At 33.5% G+C, this 24,340-nt stretch overlaps 4 protein-coding genes across 4 annotated transcripts; 1 reads left to right on the forward strand and 3 right to left on the reverse strand.

Annotated features, from left to right (window-relative positions):
• Positions 1 to 10,022: 10,022 nt before the first annotated feature.
• On the forward strand, positions 10,023 to 11,636 carry LOC137651988 (U-scoloptoxin(01)-Cw1a-like). The gene is made up of 2 exons (XM_068385195.1): positions 10,023 to 10,170; positions 11,171 to 11,636. The coding sequence occupies exons 1-2, from the start codon at positions 10,152 to 10,154 to the stop codon at positions 11,554 to 11,556; spliced, it is 405 nt and encodes a 134-aa protein (XP_068241296.1). The 5' UTR covers positions 10,023 to 10,151; the 3' UTR covers positions 11,557 to 11,636.
• A 2,189-nt stretch (positions 11,637 to 13,825) lies between these two features.
• Positions 13,826 to 15,137, reverse strand: LOC137651989 (U-scoloptoxin(01)-Cw1a-like). Its single transcript, XM_068385196.1, has 2 exons — positions 15,006 to 15,137; positions 13,826 to 14,570 (listed from the first exon to the last, which is right to left on the reverse strand). The coding sequence occupies exons 1-2, from the start codon at positions 15,022 to 15,024 to the stop codon at positions 14,185 to 14,187; spliced, it is 405 nt and encodes a 134-aa protein (XP_068241297.1). The 5' UTR covers positions 15,025 to 15,137; the 3' UTR covers positions 13,826 to 14,184.
• A 2,350-nt stretch (positions 15,138 to 17,487) lies between these two features.
• LOC137651990 (U-scoloptoxin(01)-Cw1a-like) lies at positions 17,488 to 18,869 on the reverse strand. Its single transcript, XM_068385197.1, has 2 exons — positions 18,700 to 18,869; positions 17,488 to 18,236 (listed from the first exon to the last, which is right to left on the reverse strand). The coding sequence occupies exons 1-2, from the start codon at positions 18,716 to 18,718 to the stop codon at positions 17,851 to 17,853; spliced, it is 405 nt and encodes a 134-aa protein (XP_068241298.1). The 5' UTR covers positions 18,719 to 18,869; the 3' UTR covers positions 17,488 to 17,850.
• A 2,676-nt stretch (positions 18,870 to 21,545) lies between these two features.
• LOC137651991 (U-scoloptoxin(01)-Cw1a-like) lies at positions 21,546 to 21,943 on the reverse strand. Its single transcript, XM_068385199.1, has one exon. The coding sequence runs from the start codon at positions 21,936 to 21,938 to the stop codon at positions 21,564 to 21,566; it is 375 nt and encodes a 124-aa protein (XP_068241300.1). The 5' UTR covers positions 21,939 to 21,943; the 3' UTR covers positions 21,546 to 21,563.
• Between the last annotated feature and the right edge of the window lie 2,397 nt (positions 21,944 to 24,340).

A 24,340-nucleotide genomic window follows, 5' to 3' on the forward strand; every position in this document is an offset into this window, starting at 1 on the left:
CTTACATACATTGATGACCTGAACAGTGTATTCAGTACAAGTTTAAATTCTTTGTTTTCTATGATTTCCAAATCTGGCTTTTTGCTACCTACTTGCATTAAAATCTAAAATCTTTTATCTGAAACAACGTTCAAACATAGCCAAAGTACTTTACATAATTCTGTCGACTGCCTCCTGCTCCTTCATGTTTAATTTAAAAAAAATCATTTGCTGTCCAGTTTCCAACCACTCTTTTCATGATAAAAAAAAATGCGCTGTATTCATCGCTAAAAACTTCAGAATTACTCCAAACCTACTACTGAGGTGTCACAACATAAATTTCCCAACACCAGAGGCGTCACAATATAACTTAAATCTGAGGAGTCACAATATAGCGGTAAATTTCCTATGTCTGAAGCGTCGCAATATAGCGGTAAATTTCCTATGAGGCGTTGCAATATATTGATAAGATTGCCTACATCCGAGGCTTCGCAATGTGATAAATTGCCTACATCTGATGCGTCACAATATAGTAATTAACTGCCTACATCTTAGGCGTCACAATAGAGTGATAAACTGCCTACATCTGAGGCGTCACAATATAGTGCTAAACTGCCTACATCTGAGGCGTCACAATATAGTGCTAAACTGCCTACATCTGAGGCGTCACAATAGTGCTAAACTGCCTACATCTGAGGCGTCACAATAGTGCTAAACTGCCTACATCTGAGGCGTCACAATATAGTGCTAAGCTGCTACAGTACATCTGAGGCGTCACAATATAGTGATAAACTGCCTACATCTTAGGCGTCACAATATAGTGATAAACTGCCTACACCTTAGGCGTCACAATATAGTGTAAACTGCCTACATTATAGGCGTCACAATATAGTGATAAACTGCCTACATTATCGGCGTCACAATATAGTGATAAACTGCCTACAACTTAGGCGTCACAATGAAGTAATAGGTTAAATAAGTCTGATGAAAGTATATAGTTAAAGTAACGACCAAAATAAAAAGAATGAATTTCTGCGTCAAAACGTGATCTCAACCAGAGCATCTGATATTTCTTCATTAAGTTCTCAACTAGCTTTGCTCAATATGTAAAAATACAGAAATACTTTATCGTTTACATTTTAACAATACTTCTCACGACAAATTTCGTGGAAATTATGTAACAGACAATTCTGTCCAAAAGATATTCGTTAAAATAACGTTTTTGTTAATTCAGAAGGTTTGGCATCTAAACAAGATCTTTAACGACATAGTTTATCCTAATACTGTAGTTACAAAATTTGCCTTCAGTATTCGTCCTCTGTAAACCTTTCCAAATACAATTTAAGAGTCTGAAAACCAATTATACTTTCTTGTAAATAAATCCAAATCTTGAAGCTTTTAAAAGTAAATAACTAGCATCCGATGCCCCTTCAAAACAACCATCCGCAGCTATGCCATCATCTAAAAATACTTCAATCTTCACTTCCTTAGATCTCCAATATCTAACAGACTTAAGAACTTTAGTAAAGATGTACCGCCGCTTTCAAAAATATCTAAAGATAATCCATTATAAAAACTTTTTACATTTTTCCCCAATGAGAAAGATATTGGCAACGTTTTAATAGATTTCTATGCGATAAGCAGACTGTAGACTGATTAAATCCTTAAAAAGTTTGTAATAAAAAACCAGCCTTTGCTTACCATTTCCATTCTTGGTCACCGTCAAAGGTATCATTCCTTAGTTTCTCCGATACCAGTGTCACCCATTCTCTTTTAATAAACTCTGATTCGTCCCTTTCTGACCTATTGTTACCCAATCCAACAACCACAGTAACGGTTTTGAAATGGAATTTTATGATCGACCTTTTAGACGTCAATGACTATCCCAATCTAATTCTGTTCAATGTATTGTGAATAACTACAACCAACAGGCGATTAAAAACAATAAAATAAAATAAACACAATGTTCCAATTTCCTTGTACCAACTGTTAAGTATACAAAATAAAGACAGCTATATTTTCACTTATCTTTTCGACGTCTTTCTTGGTACGTTCCCGGCTCCAATGTCAACTCTCGGCCTTTATTGAGCTCTAGACCTCTTCCATCAAAGTTGATATGAATCCACACTTTCCCTCGATATTTAACTAGCTTGACACTTTCGACGATGCTGCTCTTTGCGTACTAACTCGTTTCTGCAGCAGTTTTAGATGTTCCTTGTCCTCCAAGTTGATAAACAATCGCATCTAATGCTAACATTTTCGTATCAGTTTCCTCAAAATAACGCGATGCTCATTCAAATGGATTTCCATCATACTTTAACGAGGTGCGGATACTTGTTGAATATTCTGCTGGAAATCGGATAATAGATTGTCCATCACTTCTTGAAACGGTTTCAGCATTCTGATTGCTAGCGTGAAAACACTATTCACATCTGAAGCTGTATTTGACCCTGCCTGGCGTCCTGGCTAATAAATTCGACTTGCTCGGGCTAGCGTGCGCTAGAAAGTGACCACTTACTAAATACCTCTTCAAACATTGAATACGTTTCACCCAACACTAAATTCTCATTGGCCACTGCCTACATAACAACTAAACTTAAGTAACAAGACACTTAAGATCTGCTTACATGTCGTTAGGACAATTATTTTTCGCTATACTTCGTAACGCGAAAAAATTCTATTTCCTTTTCTCAAGCCAGTGAAAAGCTATGCTTAAAAAAATTTATTCTTGTGATAGTCTTAAATCTCTCTCTCTCTCTCTCTCTCTCTCTCTCTCTCTCTCTCTCTCTCTCTCTCTACAGTAAATACAGGAGGAAACCAGCTGGTAGTGATTCGCCTTGTCTACGTTGTTTAACTATATAACTCGCCATACAAATCTTCTGCTTTGTTAAGCTTTGGTGATATTATCATTATTATTTACTGCTACGTTTTATGCTATTCAAAATGTGCAAGCATTGACATAGTTCCTATTAAGTCTTAAATACATTGAACTTGCTAAGCTTACTTTCAACGTTCTTTAGCAGTGTGAATTAAAATGAGGCAAAAAAAAAAAAAAAAAAAAAAAAAAAAAGATGAATATTATTTAACAAATAACTTCTATATATTGTTGTTATTTTCACTTTGCTATTTTTTCTTTTTTTTCATTTTCCATTAATTCAACTTTTGTCTTAGCCGATATTGTTGTTACCTTTAATTTATCTGTTAAGATGTTCACCTAATGGCATCTCTTGCAGTAGTTCCAAATTTCAATTATGGTGAAACTTAAATGATTAAAGTATATTACATCAAGAGCTAAAGGTCGTGTATGATGTTCTAATAAATTTCTTTGTATGCTTATAAAAACAACCTTATTTCCTATTTCTTGTTAGAAAAAATAGATCTTTAACAACAGAAGATAAAATTAAACAGAATCCTTCTACGTTTATATATTTTTGTTCAGCCATAGAATTCGTCTGCAATGCAAATCAGGAATGCTGAACATTTATATCAACGTGTCTGTTATAGAAAATCAATCTTAAAATGCATTAGGATTTTTTGTGTAATGATTCCGAAGTTTTATTTCTTTCCACTTTTATAAGTAAGACTGCTATCTCCAGCCACTAGATTTAACTGCTTAGAACTCGCCCGTAATTTCAGAACCAGATACCTATTCCCATTTTGTCTTTGAAGACGACTGAGTTTTTACTGTAGTCTCATTTATCTTTTCCTTATATGATCTCTATGAGATAAATTAGAGACCAGATAAGCAACTTAAAAGTTCGAGAGCCAATAGACTTGAAATAAACTGAAGAGACCAAACTATTTATCGATCCCACGCAAAAAAAAAAAAAAAAAAAAAAAAAAAAAAAAAAAAAAAAAAAATACGGAGAATCAATTAGTCTATGGTGGGTCCTTAATCTGGAATAAGACAGTGGACAGAGCAACTCATCTTGTTGACCGTTCCACCATACATAAACATCTTACACGATAGCAAATTATCTTTTCCCTTTTACAGACATAACGAGGGAGAGACTCGTCATCTCTGACGATTAGGCGGATCCCGGCTCCTCCCTCAACACGTAGCAGGCCCATCATATTTCCGATTTGTCTTTTGTTATTCCTTTCTTTTCTCTTGTTGTTCTTTTGTTACAAGCGCTCACATTTTTGTTCTCTCGTTCCATATGAATGTTAACATGCTTAAGAAGGATGCTAATCGTGTTCGTTCGTTTCATGTGAAATAAAATAATGTTCAAATAACTAATACGCGCAATTACGTATTACATCCTAAGCGGTTGTGCTGAATGTTATCATCCTTCAGGTCAGATTTCTATGGCTTTTTATTGTTTTATTGTAACTAATCGAAACTACATTTACTATTATTATTATTATTATTATTATTATTATTATTATTATGATGATGATGATGATGATGATGATGATGATGATATTATTATTATTATTATTATTATTATTATTATTATTATTATTATTATCAAATACATCATAAGCTTGTAGTAATAGGTACCACACTAGAACGTAACTATATGGAAAAGGAAAGGAGCGAACCTGAAAAGAAAACAAACGAATAAAAGATAAATAAATATCACTGAAACAAACGAACAAACAAATAAAAGGAAGAGATGAAACTGATGGTCCAGCTCAGGAACTAGCATCCTAGACAACGACTCCGCTTAAGGTACGGATGCCACAACACAGCCCAACGGCGACCGGCCATTTATCTCTCTTTCGCTCGAGATGTGGCAATAAAGACCGCCTTGTTCGAGGACGCCATCAAATATTATTATCCCGAAACTACCATCATTCATTCGTCTACGTCAGCTACGTGGTTACACCTGTCAAAAGAGAGTGTTCGATGTAATAATCAGCCATGTCATGGATCTTTTGCTTGAGGGTACACTCGGGCACACTATTCTGTCTTGTTTCTCTTCCTCTTGTTATTTTCAAGTTTTTATAGTTTATATATGAGAGATTTATTTTATTATTATTGTTCTTAAACTTCTCTTGTAGTTTTTCCTTATTTCCTTCCTCACTGGGCTATTTTCCCTGTTGGAGCCCCTTGGCTTATAGCATTCTACTTTTCCAACTAGGGTTGTAGCTTAGCAATTAATAATAATAATAATAATAATAATAATAATAATAATAATAATAATAATAATAATAATGACACTGCGTCCGTAAGAAAACGTAGGCCATTTTTGCTGGTTTTATTTCTTTCGTCTCTTTATGCTCATTCTTTTTTAACCCTAACGTGTGAGTTTTTATGTCTTGCTTTTTCCATTTTTATTTTCACGTTTTTCTCTTCTGAAAAAGCTATCCACGATGCAAGGCTTTCATTTGGTTAATTTCCTTTTACATTACTCTCCTTTTACGGCCGATTTTGTTCTAAAAAAGATTGCCTCTTAATGGCAATGAAACAATGGTATTAAGTTTATTGCTTTATATAAATAACATTTTCTCCAAATGGATATAATGGGAGCATAGAACGGGGACGGTAATGCCATAACTTACAAAACTTGAAACAAAATTTAGCATTAGATAGGTCATATGGAAACCCATCAGAAGGTAAGAGTTAGTATAGTATAATCGATCTATATTTGCAATTTTTGACAGTTTGTTTATAGTTTTCCTATCGTTTACTTTCATTGGGCTGGTTTCCTCTTTCAATAACTTTCAGGTCTTACCTGTGGCAAAAACATTCTCAAAAATAATAATGATGAAAAGCTTCGATAAGGATAATGAATGAATATGTATTAAATACAAATGGATAAATAGAAAATAAGTATACAATCTATCACATGAAGAACATAGAAGTAATTGCAACAAGAAAATTATGATAAATTGTTTCATTCATATGAGCTACGTCTTATTTTATCAAATAGCCACATACAACATAATAAAACAATATATGGAACACTGAAAGTATTTATTTGTAACTATCTCCTAATAACGCAACATGTTCCTTCCATGTTCCTTGAGATTTGATTAATCACAATAATTTTCCTTTTCTCTTCCTCTTGATTTCTTCCGCTCGGGGATAGATAAGGGCATTGCGTTTACCCCCCCACCCCCGCCCCCACCCCAGCTTGCCCCTACATCTAAGAAACTCGTTTAATACATAAAAATCTTATTACGTTCGTGCTTCTCAATTTACGAGTTATTCTTATGACCAGAGAGAGGACCGTGCATAATTAAATCGTGCTTGGTTTCACGTTTGGCGAACTTGACACTACCAAAAGGAAATACGAGAATTCGTAATAAGCAATTATTTATTTTGAAGTTGTTAAAGTTGTGATCTCTGTACAGTTTCACAGGTTCATATGTCCGGGATTATTATTATTATTATTATTATTATTATTATTATTATTATTATTATTATTATTTGCTAAGCTACAACCGTAGTTGGAAAAGCAGGATGCTATAAGCCAAGGGGGTCCAACAGGGAAAATAGCCCAGTGAGGAAAGGAAATAAGGAAAAATAGAGCATTTTAAGAACAGTAATAACATTAATATATATATTTCCTATATAAACTATAAAGACGTTAACAAAACAAAAGGAAGAGAAACTAGATAGAATAGTGTGCCCGAGTGTATCCTCAAGCAATAGAACTCTAACCCAAGACAGTGGAAGACCATGGTACAGAGGCTATGACACTACCCAAGACTAGAGAACAATTCCTAGAAGAGCTGCTTACCATAGCTAAAGAGTCTCTTCTACCCTTACCAAAAGGAAAATAGCCACTGAACAATTACAGGGCAGTAGTTAACCCCTTGGGTGAAGAAGAATTGTTTGGTAATCTCAGTGCTGTCAGGTGTATGGGGACAGAGGAGAATATACAAAGAATAGGCCAGACTATTCGGTGTATGTGTAGGCAAAAGGGAAAGTGAACCGTAACTAGAGAGAAGGATCCAATGCAGTACTGTCTGGCCAGTCAAAGAACCCCATAACTCTCAAGTGGTAGTATTTTAACTCCTTTGCAAGAGAACAATTCCAAAAATTACTGTACCAATAAATAATAAATTTGAGAGAGAGAGAGAGAGAGAGAGAGAGAGAGAGAGAGAGAGAGAGAGAGAGAGAGAGAGAGAGAGAGAGAGAGAGAGAGTACAATTCAAGATAGTAACCGGTTTCGATATTAAAAAGGATATTCATTTACAGATGATTGCGCTTGATTATAAGAGCCTGGATGCGTTTACGAAGAAACTGCAAACTGATTTAGAAAGTGAAATGCCATTCTGTAAAAAAAAAAAAAAAAAACTTTTAAATCTGCGTGCCCGAGTATGCTATGTGTGTGCAAATGTGATTGAGAGAGAGAGAGAGAGAGAGAGAGAGAGAGAGAGAGAGAGAGAGAGAGAGAGAGAGAGAGAGAGAGAGAGAGAGATAATATATGTTTCTTATTTTTGTTCGACTGTTCGAATCAATAGGTATCAAAATGAATAAAACACAAAGGAATTATTATGACTAAAGATTAAGAATGGAGATTAAAAAAGGATAATTTCGTACGGGAAACGAGAGAGAGAGAGAGAGAGAGAGAGAGAGAGAGAGAGAGAGAGAGAGAGGAGAGAGAGGAGGAGAGAGAGAGAGAGAGAGAGAGAGAGAGAGAGAGAGAGAGAGATAATATATGTTTCTTATTTTTGTTCGACTGTTCGAATCAATAGGTATCAAAATGAATAAAACACAAAGGAATTATTATGACTAAAGATTAAGAATGGAGATTAAAAAAGGATAATTTCGTACGGGAAAATGAGAGAGAGAGAGAGAGAGAGAGAGAGAGAGAGAGAGAGAGAGAGAGAGAGAGAGAGAGAGAGAGAGAGAAGGGGTGGAGATTCTTAGCCCTTCACATTAAATTGAGCTTTTAGCATAGTGTAGCAAGAGAAAGAGGAAGAGAGCGTTGAGCCTGCGTGTCTCTTCTTAAGATCTGAAGACTGTAATAAATGGAAACATTGGAAGAAGATTCATTCAATAAATAGACTATAGAAATCAATGCATATTTTTGTCCTCATATTACGCTATTTATGAAAGCTGTAACTATTACATTTCAAAGCTAAGTTTCTAGCTCACCTACGCCGTAGTCCCAAAGAACTATTCCTATCGGTGTGAAGTTTCAATTCCCAACTAAATACTAAAAGAAGAGTTAAGATATTTCATGTCTCAGTTTCTTGTATTTTCATCAAACTACGTAGTCTACACTCTGCTACCTATCTTCATATACTTTTTCAAGTGTCCCCTTGACGATAACACTTTGTGCGAAATGTTTAGCATTATACAAAACTTTTATCAGTCTAGTGTGCAAAATCAAGGCATCTTTTACACTATTCACGCAGTTAAAATTTGAATCAATGATCAGGGTCTTAATGCATAATGCGTATTTTTCTAAATAGGAAACTTCCCTTAATAATACCAATTATACTTTATACGAATGTACGGTCTAAATGAGTAGTTTATAGCGAAAACTTTTACTTCATATTACAGCTGTTGGGTCTATGGGGCTATCAATTACATTAATGAATTGATTGAAAGTCATCTGGTTTATTGATATCAAGCTTGAACTAAAAATGTTAAAAATGGTTTATATGTCACCTGAAAGGAGAAAGATGGTTGCATTTAATACAGGTCTATGTTGTTGCATAATAGGACAACACTTACTTATTTGCGAAACAATTTTAGTGCTGAAAAGCATAAGACGAATTTAGCACCCCAGCTTATATGCTGGTATATCAAACGTAAAATATTTAAAGGAAATTAAAACTTCAATTATAGGGGCTAAATTAGATTGTAAAATAATAATTCTTAACCTGAGGTTTAACCCTAACTACGCGTGAAGTTTCGGAAGGATGCTTCATAAAATGATTGCATTTTTACTCCTTTATAGTATGATTATGTACATTGCTTTTTATAGTAACATCGTTATAAGAGATAGCCTTCAATTATAACCTTAATATATCCTTTCCCATTATAAAGGACTACAGGCCATAGGCCTTGTAATTCTGGGAAGAATGCTTCACCTGAACATGATGGAGAATATGCTTATGATGTTCGTATTATAATAGAATTACGAAAAAAATAAATAAAACACATAATCAAATTCCATTTGCTTATCATCATACAACCCTATTCTAGTTTTTAATTAATTCCTGGAAGGTTTGCCAATTCTGGCTTTTTCAGATCCACAGGAAATAGGGGAAACCATAAAAACAAAGGGTCTAGTAAGGGTGACAATTGCTCACATTGAAACGGGAGAGCCACTCAGAGGGAAAGTGAGTATAGTGAAGGATACTTTGAAATAAAGTTGATAAGCGAAAATATTCAAACAGATTTGTCTTTTACTTCACAGATCTACTGTTAGGTAATAAGAACAGCAAATAAATAAAACCAGTGAGAAATTACACAGAAAGCGAATCAAATGAAGAATCAATAAAGAAGCTTAACATATGTGGTCTAGATTGAAAGTAAATGAGAATTAACTTTAAAACAAACATTACTATAAACTATCATTAGTTACTGCCAGCATTATCAAATCAAATAACTTAGATCGATAAAGGGATATACTTGAAAAGAAAAGTATCAGGATAAAAACTGAAATAAAACATTGTCTGATGATTCAGGAATAGAACAAGGGTAATTAAATACGGATCCCACAGCAATATAAAATAAAGTCAATGAAAAGTCATATAAAGATTATAAGAAATCCATCTTTAATTTTTCCTAACTTAAAGGAGTTATCAACCCTCAATGTTAGAAATGTGAATTTAATCATATGGGACAAACCTAAATGACCTACCTAACTGGCAATCAATATAACTAATGAATGAAGATGCTCGCAAGTCAACAATGTAGGCGAATAAAATCACTCAAAATATACATAAAATAAAGAGAAAATTGCAGTTATTTAACTAAACGGGAACATAAATGAGAGAGAGAAAAAAACGATACATGTAGAAACCGTTATGCAACACCTCCATTCAGCAAACCGCACTCCCTCAAAAAGTTGATGGTGATTGCCCACTTGGCGTTTGGGACATCGGGATCCCTGGTATCTTGTTTCTCCGAAAACAGGACAACGCACGGAAAAGGGAAAGGGCGCCAAGGTCACGAGGAAGGAAGGGCTATATAAGGTGTCCTCAACCGGTCAGTTCATCACAACTGAAACTCTCCGTCATTTGACATCCGTGCAAGTATGAAGGTCCTTTCTCTAGGTGAGAACATAGTTAGTTATTACTATCATTATCATAATTTTTATTATTTGCATTTTCATCATATCTTATCTACGTAGAATAATTCTTTTTCATACCCCTATATACAGACATTATGTACAGTTAAAAACCCGTATGAATTATATACACTGTAAAAAACCGTAATTCCAATCTGAAATTCTCCGTACAAATATACTGTTCTCAGTCGTATTTCAGTAAAATACAGTCGAACGTAATTTTACCATACTTGGTTATTATCTTTTACGAGTTGTTGACTATAATATCACTCCTCTACGTCAATATATCCATTTCTAAAACGGTAAATGCCTGGCAACATTTATTCCAGGATTTTCAGCTTTTAAGGCAAATTTTTAAGTGTACACTAACTTGTGTACAGTATAGTTCAGTACAAGATTGTGATATTCATATCAAATACATTCCTTCTTTTTGTCAATCTCCTACTTCCTCTGCATCATTTACTATGGCAGAAGACGTACAAGATACTTTATTAACTATCATAACCTAAAATTCCAATTTTATAATGTGAATTTCTGTTTTATTCTCATTTCGTTAGTAAGATCATTTTGAAGTATTTCCAAATAGATGGAACATATATTATCTACTACTTGCTTTTTAGTTAAATGTTAAGGTCAATGTAACGGGCTGCTCAGTGACCTTATCTGAAGAACGGGGAGAGAAATAGGAAATACATACATACACATACACACACACACACACACATATATATATATATATATATATATATATATATATATATATATATGTATGTATATATATACACATATGTGTATATACTGTATATACACACACACACACACACACACATATATATATATATATATATATATATAAATTCCTGTCTTTCAAATGATAGACGGCTATAGAAGAGAGAGAGAGAGAGAGAGAGAGAGAGAGAGAGAGAGAGAGAGAGAGAGAGAGAGAGAAATCAACTGCTGATTGTAACATGGCACTTTGTTTTCAGTCTTCGCTGTGGTGGGAATTGCTTCTGCTCTCCCGGGCCTCCGCCAGAGACGTGACTCTACGCCCTTCTTATTCGAGCTCCCCTCCGACGCCTCCTTGCTCCTGGGCAACGTGAACACGGGATTCGACTGCGCTAACCTGCCCTACGGATACTACGCTGACGAAGCCAACAGCTGCGCCGTCTTCCACGTCTGCCTCCCTTACATCGACAACGACCTCTTCGTGACCAGACACTTCTCCTTCCTCTGCGGTGAGGGCACCATCTTCGACCAGGAGCGCCTCATCTGCGACTTCCCCAGCTCCGCCCTTTCGTGCTCGCAGTCAAGCTCCTTCAGAAGATCCAACGAATATTTCGGAAGGGAAAACGTCAATTTCCTCGAGAAATAGAAATGTAAATAACTTTTTTTTTTCCATGAACACGTTCAAGAATGATCATCATAAGCATTTTAAGTTAACTGCAAAATTTATATATCATTAATGAGAGATAAATAAATTTTACTATCAACATTTGTCTAAATCTCCTCATTTGTTGAACAAGATCCAGTCTCTATAAGGGATCTCAGGTCTCAATGTTAACCATAACCTATTGCATAGCCATAAATCTCTATCTTCATTTTGTGTGTGGAATATCCTGAGTATTTAGTCTCTAAAATCTGAATAAGAACAAGGCACTGAGTCAGACATAAGGATATGCTTTAGTAGAAACTTATAAGTCCGCAAACCTTTTAGATGCATTGTTTTCAATAAAACAAGCTATGAAGAATATTCAGCCAGAAAATAAAAACTACAAGCGCATTTATATATAAGATAAAATATAAGAATCTTTAATGATAGAGGAACTAATGTTTAAAAAAAAAAAAGAATAAAAACCTTTTACAAATAAGGAAAAATCGGCGAGACAAATAATTGTTGACAAGTGTACGTGACCCGTCAAAATAATGCATATACACACCACTCTTACCAGGGTATGACTACTGCCTCTCCCCCTACAAAAGGAACAGGGAGAACTTAGCGTGGCTGGATATATATATATATATATATATATATATATATATATATATATATATATATATATATATATATATTCAAATAAGCCATATATATTTTTGATATATTAATGTCTGGATTCTCTTAACAACCTCGGGATCACAGACCCAGGCGAAATCTCACAAAGACAAGAGCTTGGCTTATTTGAATATGAAAAACACGTAAAAATGTGCAAAATTTATCATATATATATATATATATATATACATATATATATATATATATATATATATATATATATATATATATATATATATGTGTGTGTGTGTGTATATATATATATACATATATATATATATATATATATATATATATATAGTCAGACATTTGTTCTTTATTATATAAGGGAGATTCTATGCTCTTAGAAATAGCACACCTGAAAATCCCCTTTCAGAAAATATAATGCTACAAAAATACTTCCAAGAAATGACCACCAAATCCCGTTTTTTTTTTTTTTAAACTCAGTATGAGATAAAAGTAACTGCTACACTTTCAAGAGTCCTGGAGAGGATCAAAATTGACAACCACTGTCTAGATTCTAGAAGTAAGGTCGAGGGAAAAGGCGGGATGGAGCTGGTCATTCCTAAGTCACCAATGTGCGAATGAGCCGTTAGGTTGTAACTGAAAGGTGAGGTGAATGCAACTAAGCTTTATTAAACAGACATCGAGCTTATATACCAGCACTTGCGGGCAAGAAAGTCACATAAATAAAAAAGATAAAACATGAACTAACATGCTTACGCAGATTGCTTTATTAACAGTGCTGGGAAGAGCGAGTGATAAGACAAAAAAGCAAAACCGTTATAGTGTAAGAGAGAGTATGAAACACAATGGGAAGCTAGAGGGGCACTCAGTAGAGAGCGTGCCTTAGCCACGCTAGTCAGACATAATTTGCTCTTAACTCCATTGCGCACTTGTACTTCGATGTATCTTCTTCAAAATCTAATGGATTTGTCCTTGGGTCATACCCCATATGTTCACCAAGTTTCGTTGAAATTGGTTCAGTACTTTTTGCATAATATTGTTCATGAAGAAAAAAAATAAACTAAAAAAATATTTGCCATTTACTTAACATCGCAATTATTTTCAAAGTACCGCTGCGTACTTGTACTTAAATGTACTTCATCAAAATATTACATATTCATCCTTGGGTCATACTCAACATGATTATCAAGTTTGGTCAAATTCGGTAAAGTACTTTTGGTGTAAAGATGCTCACAAACAAATAGATAAACGACAGTGGTGAAGACATACATTTTGCCGAAGGCAATTAGTATATTCAGTATAAGTAATTTCGATTATATGTTTTGCTTTATCCTATTCTATTTTCGTGTCTTGCTTTTCTGAAAAAAGCTATTCACGATCCAAGGCTTTCATTTGGTTAATTTTCCTTTACATTGCTCTCCTTTTACGGCCGATTTTTCTGCTAAGAGTACTTTTATATGCCTCAAAATAATAATGAAACAATGGTACTGAGCTCATCACTTTAGATGAATAACATTTTCTCCAAATGAAAATTCTTCCACTTATATGTACACTTTCTCATTAACTTGTGTGTAGTAATGGAATTATAAAACACAGTGCTGTTCTAAATATATTTATTGCAGCAATGGATATAGGATTCAGTAAAGAAGGAAGTGTTATACAATCGAAGCTCATTAGAATGCATATGTTCAGCTATCTATAAAGTCTAATGTAGATCTGGATTTATCATTCACTCAAAAAATGTCTTGATGTTTTTTTAAGTTCCACCAATTTTTATATTCATAATTTTTAACCAATATATTACACATCTTAATTTAATATTCAAGCAAAACGTTCATATTGTGAGTTATATGAGTCTCATTGTTCAAATATTGTAAACATGTTATTAATATCAGTACAGTATAATAAATTTTGACAAAATTAGGCTCTCAATGGTCTTTGATGACTATAGATCTACATTGTCGTCGGATGAATATTCCAAAATTACTCCTCCAGGAAGTTCACGTCCTCGAGACCGAAGTATCCGTTAGAACTCCTGTAGGAAGCAGCTTCGGAGCAGGGAGTTGCGAATTCCGGGTAAGCGCAGACGAGGTTCTTTTGGTCGAAGACCGTTCCTTCACCACAGAAGAAAGAGAAATGGCGGACGATGTAGAGGTTGTGGTCGATGTAAGGAAGACACACGTGGAAGACAGCGCAATTGTTGGCTTCGTCAGCGTAGTATCCGTAGGGCAGGTTGGCACAATCAAAGCCTGTCTGGATACCGCCCAAGACGAGGGAGGCGTTGGAGGGGAGGTCGTAGAAAATAGCCGATGAATCCCTTCGTTGGCGGAGGCCCTTCAAGGCAGCTGCTACGCCTATCAGGACGAAGACTGTCGGGAAAAAGGGGATTATGCCAAGGGCATCAATAACATCAACAGCAGGAAAAACAACACTAATCATGATGATGATATTAATTACTGCTGTTGTTGGGAATGTTATTATTACTGGTATTACTCGAAGAATATTAACTTGCGAAGTAAGCTTCCCCAGATCATTTCCAGATACAACAATAGATGTTAATAGAACCCTAAAAAATTAGGCATGGAAAAACAGCATCAGTCAAAGTGTCTAGGTTTATGACATAGCCACTTTTGAACTTATGAACACTGGACTCAATATCACAGAGGGCAGGGATAATGCATAACACGAGAATAAAGATGAAAACGTAGACAATACTCTGCGTTATTGAAATATGAAAAACAGTCCTAAGATTTTCCAACATAAAAAAAAAATAATGATAATCTCCAGAGAGAATCAATCCTTACTGATAATGAAAGATCTCATGGTGAGGATGGTTTCTTGTAGTTGACCTGACTGGGCAAACACCTAAAGCTGCTTGATGCTTTAAGGCGAGTGCTTGCCTTTATATAAGAAGCAAATCGCCTAACGAACTGTGACCTTGTGGACCTGAAGTCACGCAGTCAAAAACCACACCATGTTTCTGATATCTTGGTTGTATGGACCCTTGCTGATGACAATTTCACGTTCAAGTCTCTCTCTCTCTCTCTCTCTCTCTCTCTCTCTCTCTCTCTCTGTATATATATATATATATATATATATATATATATATATATATATATATATATATATATAAACACGCATATATATATATATATATATATATATATATATATATATATATGTATATAGATAGATATATATATACATATATATATATATATACATATATATACATATATATATATATATATATATATATATTTATATATATATATATATGGTACTTGGGCATATTACTCAACGTTTAAAATGAATACTGTAGACATTCAAAGATAGAAGATAGTTTCTCTCCGGCCGAATTGTCCTCCAGGTTGCTTTCAGAATAACATGGAAGATGCAATTAATTTTCCCCATTTATTATTTGGTGTCGACATGTGTTTCGATACACTTCGTAAAGCTTCTTCAGGATTATTTTTAATGATGGAATTACACTTTACTATAAATGGCTTTGGTGGTGGAAATGTTTATACAAAAAAATATATGGAAACTCCAAAATTAATCAATATAAAATTTATAAATGAAAACTTTAGAAATATGAAGATGAAAAATCATTCATGTATTTAAAAGTCGATCTTAGTGTTAATTAGTTTCGGAATTTTCATATATTTTTGTATCAAAATTTCCTCCACTAACGCCTTTATCAGTGACATAGGAGCTTTTTTCTGGTGTGTGTGTGAGTGTGTGTGTGTGGTGGGGGAGGGGTGGGGCAAAAGTTTAAAAAGGCTCTAACGATGGAGTGTCTGATAGGTTGATTTCAAGTCTAAGAATAGATTCCGGAATTCAATAGGGGTATGTACAGTGGAAGTGAAATGAGTTTATATCTCTCTTGATAACTCGGTAAAGTCGTCCATGCAAACATTCTTTCGGCTCGTGGCATAGGATGGAATCCTTACCCAGCCAGAAGCTTCTATCATTCCATGAATTTCTAGTCGATATACATTCCCAAGGGAAGAATTTGATATCAAATGCCATTGAGGTTCATATTTATATGGATTTAAATCACGAGTATTAGTCATACATATTCAATATTCATTATATACTCGTTATATATATATATATATATATATATATATATATATATATATATATATATATATATACACATATATATATATATATATATATATATATATATATATATATATATATATAAATATATATATATATATATATATATATATATATATATATGTATAAATATAAGTATATATAAACTTTTCAAATAATTTACAAATATCTCTTAGTATGGAATTCCCTCTGCCTTCGGATCTTAAACGCTCAGCGAAATTTCTTTAGTGATAAATATTTCTGGCCGGTCAAGGACTCAATCTTACAAACGATAGAAATAAGCACAAACATTTGACTGTTCAGACCAGCCTGACCTTTATTCCCATTTCTATCGATCACAGAGTATTTATAATTTATTCAAAAATCCTTATTAATACTTTGAAAAAAAATCTCGATTAACCTCTCTTGACAACCAACAGCCTATCATCTTTGTTAACCTTTCCATCGAATTGAAAAATTACAAAGTTGCGGAATGATCCACTAAACCGGGTAGTTGAATTGGTTGAACTTTAGAATTTCGAACTTACAGTAAATGTTTTCATGTTGAACAGGCTAGCATAACTCTCAAAATATTTATTTCAATTGTACATTACTTCTCTTAAAGTTTACTTATTTCCGTATTTCCTTACCTCACTGGGCTATTTTTCCCGTTTGAAACCCTTGTGTTTATAGTATCCTGCTTTTCTAACTAGGATTGTAGCTTAGCTAATAATATTTATTTACTCATATACACAAACACACACACACACACACATATATATATATATATATATATATATATATATATATATATATATATATTTATATATATATATATATATATATATATATATATATATATATATATATATATACATATAGGTATATATATATGTATATATACTTTCGTGTCTTGCTCTTCTGAAAAAGCTATCCATATTACAAGGCTTTCATTTGGTTAATTTTCTTTGACATGGCTCTCCTTTTACAGTCAATTTTTGTGCTAAATTAAGCACTTTTATATGTCTCTTAATGTCAATGAAACAATGGCACTGAGCTCATTGCTTTAGATAAATAACATTTTCTCCAAATGGAAATTCTTCTACTTATATGTGTACTCTTTCATTAATTTGTGTGTAGTAGTGGAGTTAAAAAAACAGAACTGTTCTAAACTGATTTATTGCAGCAATGGATATAAGATTCAGTAAAGAAGTAAGTGTTATGCATTGAAGTTCGTTAAAATTTATATAATCAGCTATGTATAAAATCTAATGTAGATCTGGGTTCATCCTTCACTCAAAGAAGTCTCTGATTTTTTGAGTTTCACCAATTCTGATATCCACAATTTTAAACCAAAATATTACACATCTTAATTTAATATTCAAGCAACATTTTCCTAGTAAGAGTTACATGAGTCTCATTATTCAAATATTGTAAACATGTTATTAATATCAGTACAGTATAATAAATTTTGACAAAATTAGTCTCTCAATGGTCTTTGATGACTATAGATCTACATTGTCGTCGGATGAATATTCAAATTTACTTCTCCAGGAAGTTCACGTCCTCGAGACCGAAGTATCCGTTAGAACTCCTGTAGGAAGCAGCTTCGGAGCAGGGAGTTGCGAATTCCGGGTAAGCGCAGACGAGGTTCTTTTGGTCGAAGACCGTTCCTTCACCGCAGAAGAAAGAGAAATGGCGGACGATGTAGAGGTTGTGGTCGATGTAAGGAAGACACACGTGGAAGACAGCGCAATTGTTGGCTTCGTCAGCGTAGTATCCGTAGGGCAGGTTGGCACAATCAAAGCCTGTCTGGATGCCGCCCAAGACGAGGGAGGCGTTGGAGGGGAGGTCGTAGAAAATAGCCGATGAATCCCTTCGTTGGCGGAGGCCCTTCAAGGCAGCTGCTATGCCTATCAGGACGAAGACTGTCGGGGAAAAGGGGATTATGCCAAGGGCGTCAATAACATCAACAGCAGGGATAACAACACTGATCATGATGATGATATTGATTACTGCAGTTGTTGGGAATATTATTATTACTGGTATTACTCGAAGAATATTAACTTGCGAAGTAAGCTTCCCCAAATAATTTCCAGATTTGATAAAAAAGAGGAAAAAGAAGATACAATAATGGATGATAATAGAACCTAATAAAATTAGACATGGAAAAACTGCAACATCAGTCAAAATGTCTAAGTTTATGACACAGCCACTTTTAAACTTATGAACACTGGACTCAACATCACAAAGGGCAGGGATAACGCATAACTTGTTAAGAAAGATGAAAACGTGGATAATACTCTATGTTATTGAAATATGAAAAACAGTCTTAAGGTTTTCCAACATAAAAAAAAATAATGATAATCTCCATAGAGAATGAATCCTTACTGATAATGAAAGATCTCATGGTGAGGATGGTTTCTTGTAGCTGACCTGACTGTGCAAACACCTAAAGCTGCTTGATGCTTTAAGGCGAGTGCTTGCCTTTATATAAGAAGCAAATCGCCTAACGAACTGTGACCTTGTGGACCTGAAGTCACGCAGTCAAAAACCACACCCTATTTCTGATATCCTGGATGTATGGGCTCATGCTGATGACAATTTCACGTTCAAGTCTCTCTCTCTCTCTCTCTCTCTCTCTCTCTCTCTCTCTCTCTCTCTCTCTCTACATATATATATACTGTATATATATAAACAAACACGCATATATATACATATATATATATATATATATATATGTATGTATAAATATATATAAATATATATATATATATATATATATATATATATATATATGTATATATATATGTATATATATATATATATGTATATATATATATATATATGTATATATAAATATATATATATACATATATAAAAATATATATATATACATATGTATATATATATATATATATATATATATATATATATGGTACACTTGGGGATGTTACTCTTCTGTGTAAAATGAATAGACAATGTCTTGATGGCGTTCAAAGATCGAAGGTAGCTTCTCTCCGGACGGATTGTCCTCCAGGTAGCTTTCAGGATAACATGGAAAATGCAATTAATTTTCTCCATTTATTATTTGGTTTAGACATGTGTTTCGATTCACTTCGTGAAGCTTCTTCAGGATTATTTTTAATGATGGAATTACGCTTTAATATAAATGGCTTTGGTTGTGGAAATTTTTGTACAAAAATATATGGAAACTCCGAAATTAATCAATAAAAATTTAAAAATGAAAACTTTAGAAATATAAAGATGAAAAATCATTTATGTATGTAAAAGTTGATCTTGGTGTTAATTGATTTTGGTATTTCCATATATTTTTATATCAAAATTTCCTCCTCCAGTGCCTTTATTGGGAGCGTAGGAGCATTTTTCTGGTGTGTGGGGGCGGGTGGGGATGGGGGGGGGGGGGGCAAAAGTTTAAAAAGGCTCTAACGATGGAGCGTCTGATAGGTTGATTTCAAGTCTAAGAATAGATTCCGGAATTCGATAGGTGTATGTACAGTAAAAGTGAAATGAGTTTATATTTCTCTTGATAACTCAGTTGGTAAAGTCGTCTATGCAAGCATTCTTTCGGCTCGGGGCATAGGAATGAATCCTTACCCAGCCAGAGGCATCTATCATTAATGAATTTCTAGTCGATATACATTCCCAAGGGAAAAATTTGATATCAAATGCCATTAAGGTTCATATTTATATGGATTAAAATCACGAGTATTAGTAATACATATTCAATATACAGCATATACTCGTGTATATATATATATATATATATATATATATATATATATATATATATGTATGTATGTATGTATGTATATATATATATATATATATATATATATATATATGTATGTATATATGTATATATAAACTTTTCAAATAATTTACAAATATCCCTTGATATGGAATTCCCTCTGCCTTCGGATCTTAAACACTTAGGGAAATTTCTTTAGTGATAAATATTTCTGCCCGGTCAAGGACTCAATCTTACAACCAATAGAAATAAGGATAAACATTTGACTGTTCAGACCAGTCTGACCTTTATTCCCATTTTTGTCGATCACAGAGTATTTATAATTTACTTGAAAATCCTTATTAATACTTTGACAAAAATATCTCGATTAACCTCTCTTGACAACCAACAACTTATGATCTTTGTTAAGCTTTCCATCGAATTCAAAAAATACCAGGTTGTGGAATGATCTACTTAATTTGGTAGTCGAATTGGTTGAACTTCGGAAGTTCAAACTTGCAATAGATGTTTTTATGTTGAATAGGCTAACATAAGTCACAAAATATTGATTTCAATTGTTCATTACTTCTCATAAAGATTACTTATTTTTGTATTTCTTTTCCTCACTAGGCTATTTTTCCTGTTTGAAACCCTTATCTTATAGTATCCTGCTTTTCTAACTATGGTTGTAGCTTAGCTAATAATATTTATTTACTCATATACACAAACACACACACACACACACACACACACATATATATATATATATATATATATATATATATATATATACAGTGTATATATATATATATATATATATATATATATATATATATATATATATATATATATATATATATATATACTTTCGTGTCTTGCTCTTCTGAAAAAGCTATCCATATTACAAGGCTTTCATTTGGTTAATTTTCTTTGACATAGCTCTCCTTTTGCAGTTGATTTTTGTGCTAAAATAAGCACTTTTATATTTCTCTTAATGTCAATAAAACAATGGCACTGAGCTCATCGCTTTAGATAAATAACATTTACTCCAAATGAAAATTTTTCTACTTATATGTGCACTCTTTCATTAATTTGTGTGTAGTATTCGAGTTATAAAAAACAGAACTGTTCTAAACATATTTATTGTAGCAATAGATATAAGATTCAGTAAAGAAGTAAGTGTTATGCATTGAAGCTTGTTAAAATTTATATAATCAGCTATGTATAAAATCTAATGTAGATCTGGGTTCATCCTTCACTCAAAGAAGTCTCTGATATTTTGAGTTTCACCAATTCTGATATCCACAATTTTAAACCAAAATATTACACATCTTAATTTGACATTCAAGCAAAATTTTCCCAGTAAGAGTTACACGAGTCTCATTATTCAAATATTGTAAACATGTTATTAATATCAGTACAGTATAATAAATTTTGACAAAATTTGGCTCTCAGTGGTCTTTGATGACTAGATCTACATTGTCGTTGGATGAATATTTCAAAATTACTTCTCCAGGAAGTTCACGTCCTCGAGACCGAAGTATCCGTTAGAACTCCTGTAGGAAGCAGCTTCGGAGCAGGGAGTTGCGAATTCCGGGTAAGCGCAGACGAGGTTCTTTTGGTCGAAGACCGTTCCTTCACCGCAGAAGAAAGAGAAATGGCGGACGATGTAGAGGTTGTGGTCGATGTAAGGAAGACACACGTGGAAGACAGCGCAATTATTGGCTTCGTCAGCGTAGTATCCGTAGGGCAGGTTGGCACAATCAAAGCCTGTCTGGATGCCGCCCAACACGAGGGAGGCGTTGGAGGGGAGGTCGTAGAAAATAGCCGATGAATCCCTTCGTTGGCGAAGGCCCTTCAAGGCAGCTGCTACGCCCATCAGGACGAAGACCGTCGGGGAAAAGGGGATTATGCCAAGGTCGTCAATGACATCAACAGCAGGAATAACAACGCTAATCATGATGATGATATTAATTACTGCAGTTGTTGGGAATTTTATCATTATTGGTATTACTCGAAGAATATTAACTTGCGAAGTAAGCTTCCCCAAATAATTTCCAGATTTGATAAAAAAGATGAAAAAGAAGATACAATAATAGATGTTAATAGAACCTAAAAAAATTAGACATGGAAAAACAGCAACATCAGTCAAAATGTCTAGGTTTATGATATAGCCACTTTTGAACTTATGAACACTAGACTCAATATCACAGATGGCAAGGATAGTGCATAACACGAAAAGAAAGATGAAAACTTGGATAATACTCTACGTTATTGAAATATGAAAAACAGTCCTAAGATTTTCCAACATAAAAAAATAATGATAATCTCCTGAGAGAATGAATCCTTACTGATAATAAAAGATCTCATGGTGCGGATGGTTTCTTGTAGCTGACTGTGCAAACACCTAAAGCTGCTTGATGCTTTAAGGCGAGTGCTTGCCTTTATATAAGAAGCAAATCGCCTAACAAACTGTGACCTTGTGGACCCGAAGTCACGCAGTCAAAAACCACACCCTGTTTCTGATATCTTGGTTGTATGGACCCTTGCTGATGACAATTTCACGTTCAAGTCTCTCTCTCTTTCTCTCTCTCTCTCTCTCTCTCTCTCTCTCTCTCTCTCTCTCTCTCTCTCTCTCTCTCTCTCTACATATATATATATATATATATATATATATGTATATATATATGTATATATATATATATATATATATGTATATATATATGTATATATATATATATATATATATGTATATATATAAATATATATATATATATGTATATATATATATATATATATATATATATATATATATATACCCACACACACACACATATATATATATATATATATATATATATATATACATATACATATATATATATATATATATATATATATATATATATACATATATATATATGTGTGTGTGTGTGTGTGTGTGTGTATGGTACTTGGGCATGTTACTCAAAGTTTCAAATGAATACTGTAGACATTCAAAGATAGAAGATAGTTTCTCTCCGGACGGATTGTCCTCCAGGTTGCTTTCAGAATAACGTGGAAAATGCAATTAATTTTCTCCATTTATTATTTGGCGTCGACACGTGTTTTTATTCACTTCGTGAAGCTTCTTCAGGATTATTTTTAATGATGGAATTACGCTTTAATATAAATGGCTTTGGTGGTGGAAATTTTTGTACAAAAATATATGGAAACTCCAAAATCAATTAATAAAAATTCATAAATAAAAACTTTAGAAATATAAAGATGAAAAATCATTCACGTATGTAAAAGTTGATCTTGGTGTTAATTAATTTCGGAATTTCCATATATTTTTGTATCTAAATTTCCTCCGCTGGAGCCTTTATCAGAAGGCGTAGGAGCATTTTTCTGGTGTGTGGGGGCGGGGGGGGGGAGGGGGGGGGGCAAAAGTTTAAAAAGGCTCTAACGATGGGGTGTCTGATAGGTTGATTTCAAGTCTAAGAATAGATTCCGGAATTCGATAGGTGTATGTATAGTGGAAGTGAAATGAGTTTATATCTCTCTTGATAACTCAATTGGTAAAGTCGTCCATGCGAGCATTCTTTCGGCTCGATGCATAGGAATGAATCCATACCTAGGCAGAAGCATCTATCATTAATGAATATCTAGTCGATATACATTCCTAAGGGTAGAATTTGATATCAAATGCCATTGAGGTTCATATCTATATGGATTAAAATCACGAGTATTAGTAATACATATTCAATATACAGTATATACTCGTGTATATATATATATATATATATATATATATATACATATATATATATATATATATATGTGTGTGTGTGTGTGTGTGTGTGTACATATAAACTTTTCAAATAATTTACAAATATACCTTAATATGGAATTCCCTCTGCCTTCGGATCTTAAACGCTCAGGGAAATTTCTTTAGTGATAAATATTTCTACCCGGTCAAGGACTCAATCTTACAACCGATAGAAATAAGGATAAACATTTGACTGTTCAGACCAGCCTGCCCTTTATTCCCATTTTTATCGATCACAGAGTATTTATAATTTATTTGAAAATCCTTTTTAATACTTTGAAAAAAAAAATGTCGATTAACCTCTCTTGACAAACCAACAACCTAATCATCTTTGTTAACCTTTCCATCGAATTGAAAAATTACCAAGTTGTGGAATGAACTACTAAATCGGATAGTTGAGTTGGTTGAACTTCAGAAGTTCAAACTTGCAGCAATTTTCTTTTCATGTTGAACAGGCTAACATAAGTCTC

Source organism: Palaemon carinicauda, chromosome 13, assembly GCF_036898095.1.
Source record: "Palaemon carinicauda isolate YSFRI2023 chromosome 13, ASM3689809v2, whole genome shotgun sequence".
In the NCBI taxonomy this organism is placed as follows: domain Eukaryota; kingdom Metazoa; phylum Arthropoda; class Malacostraca; order Decapoda; family Palaemonidae; genus Palaemon; species Palaemon carinicauda.

What these genes read in the sequence shown, in the direction of transcription:
- LOC137651991 (XM_068385199.1), bottom strand. Translation starts at nt 21,938, where the DNA reads ATGGGCGTAGCAGCTGCCTTGAAGGGCCTTCGCCAACGAAGGGATTCA.